At 44.9% G+C, this 12,670-nt stretch overlaps 1 protein-coding gene across 1 annotated transcript in view; it reads right to left on the bottom strand.

The window, feature by feature from the left end:
* The window catches only part of Lima1 (LIM domain and actin binding 1), a 98,515-nt gene that overhangs the window by 26,678 nt on the left and 59,167 nt on the right, over nt 1-12,670 (bottom strand). Inside the window, exon 5 of the mRNA XM_028788344.1 lies at nt 395-479. Coding sequence (XP_028644177.1) covers nt 395-479 — 85 coding nt within the window. The remainder of the gene's footprint in view (nt 1-394; nt 480-12,670) is intronic.

Below are 12,670 nucleotides of genomic sequence, written 5' to 3'. Positions count from 1 at the left end.
TCTCAAACAAAGGACAAAAATAAAACTCAGGAAAGCTAAGAGAGAGCAGAGCAGTCGGGACCATCTTGCAGCTAACACGCAGATGTCTCTCTAACGTGCGTCAGTCTTCCTTTGGAAGCACAGGGTTTTAGCTTGAAAGGTTCTATAGCAGGCTGGAGAGATGGCTCAGTGGTTAAGAGCACTTGCTCTTCTAGAGGTCCTGAGTTCAATTCCCAGCAACCACATGGTGGCTCACAACCATCTGTAATGGGATCCAGTGCATTCTTCTGGTGTGTCTGAAGATTACTAAAGTATACTCATATACATAAAATAAATAAATCTAAAAAAAAAAAAAAGGTTCTACAGCGGCTGAGTAGCTTCTCAGAGGACCTCATCCACCTCTCTGCTTACTTACCAGCACCTATTTCCAAGTCGTCCAGGGAACAGCTGTTTTCAGAGAGCCTCCTTCCGCCTGCATTTCGGCTTTGGGTCCAGAGACTCTGTCCAGAAGACAGGAAATACTGATGTAAGGCTCACAAGTCTTTCATTAATAAGACCCAGAAGATTATTAGAGCTTTTCAACTGCCAAGCAGCACATACTCACAGGTGCTCACAGAGAAACAAGTCCCTGTGAATAGACAAAGCTCTTTGCTGTTGCCAGCCGCCGGCTGGCCAGCTTACGCGTCTGGCACAGCTGCCTGAGGAGAGCCTCGCATCTCAAAGGACAACAACAAGTCCCTTAGGAACGGCTGAGGCACAGGCAGCACCCGCTGTTCTCCCTCTCCACCTCTCAGCTCCCTGCTGTTGCTGCCTTCATCACGGCTCTTTTAACGATCTCATTATCTTCTTAATTGGCTCCTTTTTCCACCTCCTAACCCAGTCTTTGAGAGGCTGCCATTATCCCAACTAATAAAAAGTAATTATTCTAAAATCTACATCTTCCCTGAAGTCCCCTGTTCAAAATTCTTTCAGAACTTCCAATCAGCCCTTGAATGCCATTGCAAGTGTTTTAGCACATTCGAGACAACCCGCCCCCACCCCCCCCCCACCAACCTCCCCATGCTGGTCAGCGCCTACCCAGCCTCCTCTCTGGATATTCTCTGCCACATCTTTTATCCTTCAGGGAACTCAAATGGCTCTGAGGCTCTGTGGTGTAGTCAATGAGGCTCCCTCCACCCATATCATGTTTGTCCTTCTGTCTAGGAAATGCTATTTTTCAGGACAAGGTACCACTCACTTCTACATACATTTAGCTACCCTTCCTGCAGTCTGAAGGACCCAGTCATGCTTTATTGCAATGCTTGGTAGATCCCTGAGGCTGTCCTTCCACTGGCCTGCAAGCCCATGGAGGGAGCCCAGGTCTCCGCCCTCATACACTCCCAGGACTTGTAGACTGTAGCATAATTTGTCTCTTCAGTGCTGAGGATCAAACCTGGGTCCTTGCACACACCAGGCAAGTGCTGCACACTGAGCTATGCTGCAGACACTGGGCACAGATTTTTGAATAAAGTGTTTTGGAATTCCTCAAATCCCAACACTTTGTGTCTCATATTTTGGACAGACCTTTAGTTACAGTTACAAATTAGTCAGAATGTGGTGGCATACACCTGTAATTAATCCTGTCAGAGGCAGGGGGATCAGGAATTCAAGGGCAGACTGTGCAAACATAGGAGGCTATAGAAGATCTCGTCTTACAAAAACCAAAACATAAAGTTTTAGGTTTTGGGTTTTTTTTTTGGTTTTGTTTTTATTTTTGGTTTTTTGAGACAGGGTTTCTCTATGTAGCCCTGGCTGTCCTGGAACTCACTCTGTAGACCAGGCTGGCCTCGAACTCAGAAATCCTTCTTCCTCTGCCTCCCAAGTGCTGGGATTAAAGGCATGCACCACCACTGCCTAGCTACATATAAAGTTTTAAATTATCATTTTAGGACTAGAAACATACTCAAGAAAAAGCCACTTAGTTTCACAGAGTATTTCAAACACAGATGTGGAATATCACATTCTGTAATGACGCCTTCAGCCAGATTCTGCCATTCAAATATCTGCTGGGAATTACTGAAAGGCAGTTTGTCAGAGGTAAGAGACACATCTCCGCCTCCCTGCACCCTCTCTCCATTCCCACTCCCGACTTCCCTCCAGCTTGTCCATCAAATTCAGAGCCCTGAATATCCTTGGTTAAGTATTCTACAGTTGAAACTCTTGAATTCAACATGTGAGAAACTTCTTTTTTCTTTTTAAATCCAACATAGTTAGTCAGGCAACGGTGGTTAGCCAATCCTGGCGGACTGTGAAGTTGAGCTTCCACCCATGGTAGAAACTGTAGTCACCACCCTCAGGGAGAAAGGGTAGGAGCCATTTTGGCCTAGTGTGCTGTTAGCTGGTGTGAACCCCTTTTACAAAAAGTCTTGCCTTGCTCAGATACTTTTGCTTCCTTTGTATGAACGGATATTTTATCATGTGTTTGTCTTGTGTTAACATACACTGGTAAAAGTTACTAAACTTTTAAATGGACTGACTTCATAAATTAACTACATGTTCAAGACAATTCCCTCCTTATTAGCTCTAATCGTCCGATAATAACATATTTCAAATAAAACCCAAAATAAAACAGGGAGTGGGCGGTGAGTTATACGTGGAATCCTAACACCCAGGAGACTGAGGCAGGAGGACCATCATGAGTTCCAGGTCAGAGTGGCTATAAACTAAGACCTTGTCTCATAAGCCAAAACAAATAGAATGCTAACATTGCCACAGCAACTACATCTATGACTTATTTGGCTCAATATTTTTTCCTCTGGGAAAGAGGAAAACTGACAGCCAAGGGGAACTCACGCCCCATCCACATTATGGATCTTGCAGAGGACAAATGATGAAGGCTTGGGCCCAGCCCGATGCTGAGGGAGGGCAAAACCTTTGCAGGGATCTAAGAAGGAGAGCCAACATAAACTTTTCCTTTAAAAGCTGACTATTGGCTCTTTGGAACAAGGACAAAAAATTAACAGTGATCACCACCCAGGTTCCAAAGGTTCAACTCCACGTGTCAGTATGCTATAAGATAATTAGCACAAAAAATTCAGACATTCGTATTTTCAGGACTCAAAAAAAGAGAAATCCTGGAAACTACAAATATACCTCAAACCCCCCCCCAAAAAATTATTTTTTCAGTCTTTATCCTTTCTCTTCTTCTCCCTCCCTCCCTCCCTCCCTCTTTCCCTCCTTTCTTCCCTCCCTCTCTTTATATTTAGGTGGGCAGAGGATAAAGTCTTACTATATAGACCATCCTGGGCCTGAACTTGTTATAGATTTTTCTTTAAAAGAAAAAAACAATAACAAAACCCTATTTTATTGTGTGTGAGAGCATGCATGCACACATGGCCCACAGTGTACACATGTTTATTGTGTATGTGTGAGCACACACGAACACATGTCCCACAGTGTACATGTGAAGGTTGGAGAACGACTCTCAAGAGCTGCTTCTCCTGCTACTTCTGGATCCAGGGATCTGACCTCAGGTCATTGGGCTGGCCAATCACCTGCTCTTACCTGCTGTGCCATCTTACCAGCCCTAAATACTTATTTTTTTAAAACAAGTATTTTCTATTCTACATATTTCTTAATTTTTTTTAAATTTATTTAATGTATGTAAGTACATGGTTGCTGTCTTCAGACGCACCAGAAGAGGGCATCAGACCCCATTGTGGATGGTTGTGAGCCACCATGTGGTTGCTGGGATTTGAACTCAGGACCTCTGGAAGAGCAGCCAGTGCTCTTAACCGCTGAGCCATCTCTCCAGCCCCCTATTCTACATATCTTGACAATTACATGCGTGTACAGAATGTATTGGGACTAGGCTTTACTTTCTCTCCTTTTTCTTTCTGAGATAGGTCTAACTACAAAGTCCCAACTGGCTTGGAACTCACAATGAAGATCAGGGTGGTTTTGAACCACAGTGATCCTCCTGCCTCTGCCTAGGATTAAAGAATGCTAGGACTAAAGACATGTATTTTCTTGACTGGCTAGGTTCTATATCCCACCCTCCCCTTTAAAGATTTATTTATTTATTTATTTATTTATTTATTTATTTATTTATTTATTATACAATGTTCTATACTGCATGTATGCTTGCATGCCAAAAGAAGGCACCAGATCTCATTACAGATGATTGTGAGCTACTATGTGGTTGCTGGGAATTGAACTCAGGTCCTCTGGAAGAGCAGTCAGTGCTCTTAACCGCTAAGCCATCTCCCCAGCTCCTAGGTTCTACATTCTTAATAGAGGAATTTATATTCTGCCGAAGATAAAATTCAAGTACAAACCCAGGAGTATCTGCTGCACAGGAGTTGCAACCTGCAAAGCTCAGCACTGGTCCTAGCTCAGTGCTGGTCCTAGTCTCACGCCCCTGCCTTGTGTGGAAAGAAGGGAACAGCTCCCGGGTACAGAAACACCATCTTTCCTTTCATGTGAATAACGCTTCCCACCTTGGTGGCTTTTAACTTCAGTGCTTGGGTTAAAAGTGGGGTGTGTCAGAGCTGTAACCTCACACTCTAGAGGAGAAGGCTAGAGGGGCCATCCTGGTTTACACGGCCAGTTCCAGGACATCCAGGGCAACATAGTGAGACCTAAAATTATGGGTGTGGTAGCTTGGGCCTATAATTTCAGCACATCAGCAGTAGGAACTGGGAGTTCAAAGGTCATCCTCAGCTTCATAGCAAGTCTGAGGGCAGCCTGGGTTAGTGAGACCCTGTGTACAACAGAGCCGTATTAAGGAGACAGCTCAGCTAATCAAGTATTTGCCTTACAAACATGAAGACGTGACTGTGTCCCCCAGAATTCTTTCCTTTTACTCATACATGGGGGTATATACTTATAATTCCAGTTCTGGGGAAGTGGAAACAGGTGGTTCCCTGACGTTCACTAGGCAGCCACACGAGTCAGTGAAATGGTTCAGTGGATATCAGGCTTCATGATGAGTTCAATCCCCAAGATCAACCTTAGAGGGGAGGCCTGGCTCTTGGCAGCTTTCCTGACTTCCACACAGAGGTAAGGTAAGTGCCCTTCCCCCAGTGAATTTTATGAAAACCACAAAGTAAACAAACAAGAAAGAAACAAGGTAGACAGCTCTTGGAGAATGACATTGGAGGCTTTCTTCTGTGGCAGGAGGATCCAGCTGGAGGCCAGACTCAGGTAGCAAGACCAAGCACAACAAAACCAAAATCCCAACCAAACAAGCACCACAAAACATCAAAAGCTAAAAACAGGACAAAGCAGAACAGTGGTCACACAGGAGCCTTAGAAATAGGTTTGGTTGGGTCTGGTGGGGTAGGATTAGAATCTGAATCCTTGGGAGGCCAAGGCAGGGTTCCAAGGCTAGCCGGGGCAGGGAGAATGAGCCTGACCTTCCCGGAAACTGGGAACTGGCTGTGCGAATTGGTTCCGGGGAGGAATCTGGCTCTGACCAGCCATCTGGGATAGGCCCAGGTGAGGCTCTGGTTTTCACTTTCAGTGTTCCAGCTTCCAGCAGAGGTGCTAACAGTGCAAGCCCCCAGGAGCATGTCAGATTGCATGTGGGTTAGGTCACAGTTTACAAGTGATGTCAAGTGCAGGAAGGGGCACTGTTTCTCAAGGATGTAAGAGGGGAAAAGGCCCAAATGGAACAAAACAAAAAAGGTGTGTCAAGCAGTCACGAATACACACACACACACACACACACACACACACACACACACACACCCTGCAACAGATTTACTTATCATTCCAGTCTTTTTTACTTGGACACATGGACACTCCAGGAGTTAGTTACTCTTTGCCAAGAGAGAAAAGACAAGATAGTTTAAGGCTTTGTGGAATTTCCTAGGGCTTGGCTGGACCCACCCTACAAGTCCTTCTTCCCTGTCAGCTGACAGCGACAGATGTGAACTCCTAAATATTTTCTGTGAAAGCATCAATCAAATGCACTAACATATACCAATAAGAGAGTAAGCACTTGGGGCTTTTAGCCAGGAAAGTAGAATATTTTTTCCTAGATGATTAACAAAGCACGGCTTCCTAGCTCATCTACCATTATTTTCAGGAAAATTATTTTCTCTCTATAGCTCAAGCTTGCCTGAACTCATGGTGATCCTCTTGGCTGAGTCTTGAGATTGCCAGGGGGTTACAGGCATATGTCAAAAACCAGTGTAAGTGTGTAATCCCAGTTCAAGGATGAACAGATAGGTGGATCACTGGAGCCTGGTGGCCAGCTAGCCTGCCAACTTGTTGAACTTCAGGTCCTGTGAGATCATCAAAAGACCTGGTCTCCAAAAAAAAGTAGGTTGATGAGACACACTTTTTCTGTGTAGCGTTGGCTATCCTAGAACTCACTCTGTAGACCAGGCTGGCCTCAAACTCAGAAATTCACCTGCCTCTGCCTCCCATGGGTTGGAATTAAAGGTGTGCATCACCACACCTTGATTTCTTTTGGTTTTTGGGTTTTTTTTTCTTCAAGAGAGGATCTCACTATGTAGCTCTGGTAGTCCTAGAACTTGCATCGTAGACTAAGCTAAGCTTGAACTCAAAGAGACACACCTGCCTTAAAGGTGTGAGCCACGGGAGGCTACACTTGGCAAAGTTGGGTGTTGTGGTGCACACCCATAACTCCAGCTTCTGGGAGGTAGAGACAGGAGGATCAGGGGTTTGAGGACAGATTCTGAGAATAGCCTGGGCTACATGAGCTCCTGTCTCCTCCCCACAGAGAAGCTAACTTAACGCCTTGTCAAGGGTTTTATACTTCACTCCTTCACTTCCTTCTTCCTTCTCTCCTGGACCTTCCTTCAGATTCTCAGATTTCCTAAAAACCAAGAAAGGAGGGAGGAAGAGCAGGGTTTATGGGAAAATGGGATTTTGCTGGCCTACATATAGAAATGTTGAGGTATACATCTCTTAACTTCTCAAAGTGTTAAGTAACAAAAAAAATTTTTGTTTTTTTGTGTTTTGAGACTGGGTTTCTCTGTGTAGCCCTGACTGTCCTGGAACTCACTCTGTAGACCAGGCTGGCCTCGAACTCAGAAATCCACCTGCTTCTGCCTCCCAAGTGCTGGGATTAAAGACAAAAATTTTCTAATGAACAAAATGGTTTGTTTATATAAGAAATGCACATAGGAGGGTATGCTGGCCAGTTTTATGTCAGCTTGACACAGACTAAAGTCATTTGAGAAAAGGGACTCTCAACTGAGAAAATGCCCCAACCAGATTGGCCTATGGGAAAGCCTAGGCTGCGTTTTCTTGATGATTGATGGGGGAGGGCCCAGCTGACTGTGGGGGGTACCATCTCTGGGTTCTATAAGAAAGCAGACTGAGCAAGCCAGTGAGCAGCCCCGCTCCATGGCCTCTGCATCCGCTTCTGTCTGCAGGTTCCTGCCCTGACTGCCTCAGTGATGGAGTATTACCTGGAAATGTAGATAGAATAAACCCTTTCTCCCCCCAAGTTGTTTTTGGTCCTGGTGTTTTATCACAGCAATAGAAACCCTAGTGAAAACAGAGAAGTACTTATCTCTAGATACAGACTGTCTCTACATTTTCTGTATTTCCAAGTGTCTGATAAAAATTTCTATTAACCTTACAATAAGGACAAAAAAGAAGAAAGAAAGAAAGAAAGAAAGAAAGAAAGAAAGAAGGAAAGAAAGAAAGAGAGAGAGAGAGAGAGAGAGAGAGAGAGAAAGAAAGAAAGGGAGGAAAGGAGTGATATTTTGTATCTAGTAAGCTAATTCTGTAGTTAAAAATCTGGGGCTCGGCTGGGCGGTGGTGGCGCGCGCCTTTAATCCCAGCACTTGGGAGGCAGAGGCAGGCGGATTTCTGAGTTCGAGGCCAGCCTGGTCTACAGAGTGAGTTCCAGGACAGCCAGGGCTACACAGAGAAACCCTGTCTCGAAAAACCAAAAAAAAAAAAAAAAAAAAAAAAACAAACAAAAGAATCTGGGGCTGGAGAAACAGGACAGCAGTAAGAACACTTGCTGCTCTTCCAGAGGACCCAGGTTCCGCTGGCAGCAGCCACACGGAAGCTCACACTGATCCACAACTTCAGTTCCAGGGATTCTGATGCCTTCTTCTGACCACGGACACCAGGCACCCGTGTGGTGCACACACAGGCAAAACAGGCATGTACATAAGAATAGTTAAGGATTCCACAAAACCAACAACAACTGGTGAAGCTTTCAGGATGATGTGCTCGGGCGGTCCTGGTTTTGAAGCAGCTGAGAGTACGTAAGAAAAATGCCCAGAAGAGTGTTTCTTCTAAATATGGTATACATCACAGAATACAGCCCAAAGAAATTACTCAAGACAAGACATTTCTGCCAAGATGCTCAGAGCTGGAAAAGAATCTAATTATTGGGAAGTGATGACACGGTATAATGAAACACATCCCCATAAAAGGGGAAGAACATGAACTGGAAGATACATTCTTGGGACTATGTAACAGAGACTAAACAGAGATAAAGTAAAGTAAGTTAAAGCTACAAAACAGAGAGGTAAGTAGTGACTAAAGTCCATGTCTAAAACCCATATATACTGGACAGTGGTGGTCCATGCTTGTAATCCCAGCACTCAGGAGGCAGAGGCAGGAGGATCTCTGTGAGTTCCGAGGCCAGCCTGGTCTACAGAGTGAGTTCCTGGACAGCCAGGGCTACACAGCGAAGCCCTGTCTCAAAACCCCCCAAAACAAACAAACAATCAAACAAAACACATAGAAACTCAGTGGGATGGGAAAACAGAGAGCTTATGTGTGCAGATATCACTGGCTGGAAGCAGGAAGCAGTGAGTTGGCATGAGTCAGATTAAAAGAGATGCCTGACCTCTGGCTGATAGGTCAACAGCAGCCATTCAGGGAAAAAAAAACTGAAAAATATCAGGATTCCTCAAGAGGCAACTTTACACCCAGAGCCTTTCTTATCTCACAAAAGATTGAAGGATCGCATGAAACCATTAATTAGAAAAGAAACTTTAATTTATATGGATGCATCTTTTATAAGACATGTTCAGCTACAGTGAACAGTTGGGTACAACAGTCCTACACTTTCTTTCTTTCTTTCTTTTTTTTTTTTTTTGGTTTTTCAAGACAGGGTTTCTCTGTGTAGCCTTGGCTGTCCTGGAACTCACTCTGTAGACCAGGCTGGCCTCAAACTCAGAAATCCGCCTGCCTCTGCCTCCCAAGTGCTGGGATTAAAGGCGTGCGCCTCCACCGCCCGGCAGTCCTACACTTTCAAACTACTACATGAATTAGAGGTGATGTACTAAACCAATTAAAAGTTAGGTTAATATGCATATGGAAGAGGTGTGGTAATATACACCAATCATCCCAGCGCTTGGGAGGAGGCAGGAGGATAAGGAGCTTAAGGCTAGCCTGGGCTACATGCGACCCTGACACAAACCAAACCAAATCAAATCAAACCAAACCAAACCAAACCAAACCAAACCAAACCAAACCAAACCAAACCAAACCAAACCATACCCTGGATTTGGCTCCTAGCACCCACACAGTGGTTCACAACCATCCATAACTCCAGTTCCAGGGACTCTGGTGCCCTCTTCTGGTCCCTGTGGGCATGCACATGGTACACAGACATGCACAGAGGCAAAATCATCTACACACAAAATAAGTGAATCTAATAGAATAAGCCCAATCCCACCCTCAAGGAGGCACATAGAAACTGGTTCTCTGATGCAGGCTGTAGAGTAGTTATGGATAAGCTCAGGTTTTATCAAGGTGCCTCTCTTCTCTCAAAGGGTTCCCTCCACTGTAACAACACACGTATGCCCTCATGTGTCACTGTCATGCCAAACTAAAGAAAACACTGTCATCATTTCTACAATCCGGCTTATTTTCAGAGTAAGTCTCACTATATAGGCCAGGCTCTAGACAGGCCTCAAATTTATTTTGTAGCCCAGGCTAGCCTAAAATTCCCGAGTGCTGGGCTCACATTTCATATGTCAGTAGCTGTCACTGACTGACAAGTTCTGAGCTGTACTTACATGGTCTTACTCCTGGAGGGGGGACCAGTGCTCCTTACTTCTCAGACTTTCCCAAATACTTAAACATGTAGCTTCTGATCAAAGCCTTGTCTGTGTGCTAAAAATGAAACTGTGCCAGCAATAACCACAATCTCACAGCAAACACGTTGGTTATTCTCCAAAATAGACAAAAAAAAAATTTAACAGTTTAATTGAGATATTGGACTAAACAGTCAGGTACAGTAGAGCTTATCTTGAACCCTAGCACTATGGAGGCAGAGGCAGGAGGATCTATGTGAGTTTGAGGCCAGCTTACTATACAAAGTGAGTTCCAGAGCCAGCTAGGGCTACACAATGAGGCCTTCTTTTAAATACACAATCAAAGACACAAGTACACACATACATCAAACCAAAGTATGTGTGTTTGAGTGTGTATGTGGGAGTGGGAGTGTGTGAATGTGTGTATGTGTACTGTGTGTATGTATGTGTGCTGTGTGTATGTGTGAGAGTGTGAGTGTGTATGTGTGTACTGTGTGTATGTATGTGTGCTCTGTGTGTGTGTGTGTGTGTGTGTGTGTGTGTGTGTCAGGGAGAGAGGGAGAGAGAGAGTGTGAGTGTGTGTGTGTGTGTGTACTGTGTGTATGTATGTGTGCTCTGTGTGTGTGTGAGAAAGAGTGTGTGTGTATGTGTACTGTGTGTATGTATGTGTGCTGTGTGTGTGTGTGTGTGTGTGTGTGTGTAGTGGGAGTGAGTACTTCTGGAGATTGAGCTTAGAGGTCTTGCAAATGCTAGCCAAAACCACCACTGGGCTACAGCTTCAGTCCTGGACAAAACCTTTAAAAGTGACTCATGATATTTCCTACATAGATAATTATGCTTGCTCTGAAACGGCTATAAAACCGAGAGACAAAGGACTGTTTAATCTAGGAAGTTAAGAAAGGCACACACGGGAATATCCAGACCCCCAAACGCCCAGGTGACCCTCAGAACATACATTTCCAATGAGTTTAGCCATGAGGTTGCCTGATGTCAATGCTGATCCTGAAGGATCTTTCTCTTTCCCTCCCTCCTCCTCCTCCCCCTTCCTTCCTTCCTTCCTTCCTTCCTTCCTTCCTTCCTTCCTTCCTTCCTTCCTTCCTTCTGCAGGGTCAGGGGAACCCACACAGGGTGTCACACTGTAACTTGGCTTGCCTCAGCCTCCCGAGTGCTAAGATTATGGGCAGGGGCCGTAGGTCAGTGTGTTTAGCTAAGGGTTGTTCTTTATAGGATGGGTAGCCCCCACCTCCTACTTTGACTATTTCTTTAAACAGGCTTGTCTTGACCCATCTCTCACTAGACATTTACGAGAAGACAGTCTCTCTCTCTCAGAGTCTTACACATAACCAGCATTTTTGTTTTCGGCTGTCCCAGTCATTTCCTACCTTGGGCCAGTTCTGACACGCACAGGCCTTTACACTGAACCCACATTGTGTGTGCTGCATGACATCAGCCGTCCCACCCTGCGGGGTCTGTGAGGAGACTTACAAAGCCCCTTTGAGTCCCCACAAAGCCCCTTCCTCTCCATTTAGGATTTCTTACATTTTTTCCCCTTCCATTTAAAATTCTTCTTCCCATTTAAATAAAAAAAAAAATTTTTTTTTATTAAGACCACAAAGGGGAAAGAGGGAGTTGGCAGGCCCAGGGAAATAAAAAAGTTGAGAGAGGAGTTTAAGAAAAGCCATAAAACTGCTTTGTGGTTGTATCTCTTGCCGATTGGTTCCAGCATTAAAACAGAGCTACAGCGCAAACTCAGAAGAAGAAAACGAAAAGCCTGAAAATTCTTCCTACAGTTCAAAGATGCGTCCAATCCAGACCTTCCCTGGGCAGGAAGGCGGCAGATGCAGGGAGTTACTGGAAGGAACTGACAGCCCCAGCCCTGACATAACCCAGGATTCCAGGATGAGTTATCTATTTTCTTTATCTCAGAAGGAATGCCTCATGCTATTACTGTACCAATACAGAGATTTGGGCCAAATGTTTAGCTCAAGAAAAGACAGCTTTCCCATGGAGCTGGAATCTCGAGTAAATGATGGTTTTGCTATCCATCAGATCTGTTTGTTTCATTCCGAGGGCCTTCGTAACAAACCATTCCGTACACAACGCCAGATACGTAGGAAAGTCTGAGCAAACTGGAAAACCTGACCAGTTCTGCAGCCCCTGGAGTGCGCTGTAAGGCATGAGCATATGCAACTCATTTTCTAGTTAAGTAATTCCCTCTGGGGACTTGCTGTGCAATGCACACGAAGGATCCAATTTCATTACCAGATGCAGGAAAATACAACCCTGTGTATTTGCAAGTCAAAACTCCTGAAAGCTACACTAGCCTGGCTCTCAGCGCTGGTTTTTCCTGGGAGAGGAGTTTAGCTGATAAAAAACATTTGTTGGGAGGCACAGATGAGCAAGCTGAGAAGAGAGGGGGCTTAGCTAGCGTGGAGACAACCAAGCCTCAGTCCCAATGCTCAACCCTGGCCTTAACCCTCAGTCTGCAGCTGCGTTCTAAGCAGATAGCAATTCAAACAGCAGTTTCATCCCCAAGGCTGCAGATGACAAAAGACACAGGAAGACAAATTAAAAGGGTAAGTGTCTGAGAGCACACAGTCCTGTCTGTATCCAAACTCTTCCCTGGTAGGTACCAACCTGAATCCCAGAATGAGCTAGATTTAACATGA

The sequence above is a fragment of the Grammomys surdaster genome, unplaced genomic scaffold (genome assembly GCF_004785775.1).
Source record: "Grammomys surdaster isolate TR1022 unplaced genomic scaffold, NIH_TR_1.0 125742, whole genome shotgun sequence".
Lineage (NCBI taxonomy): Eukaryota > Metazoa > Chordata > Mammalia > Rodentia > Muridae > Grammomys > Grammomys surdaster.
The sequence above is the reverse complement of the archived record's forward strand: the minus strand, read 5'-3'. Positions and strand labels throughout refer to the sequence as shown.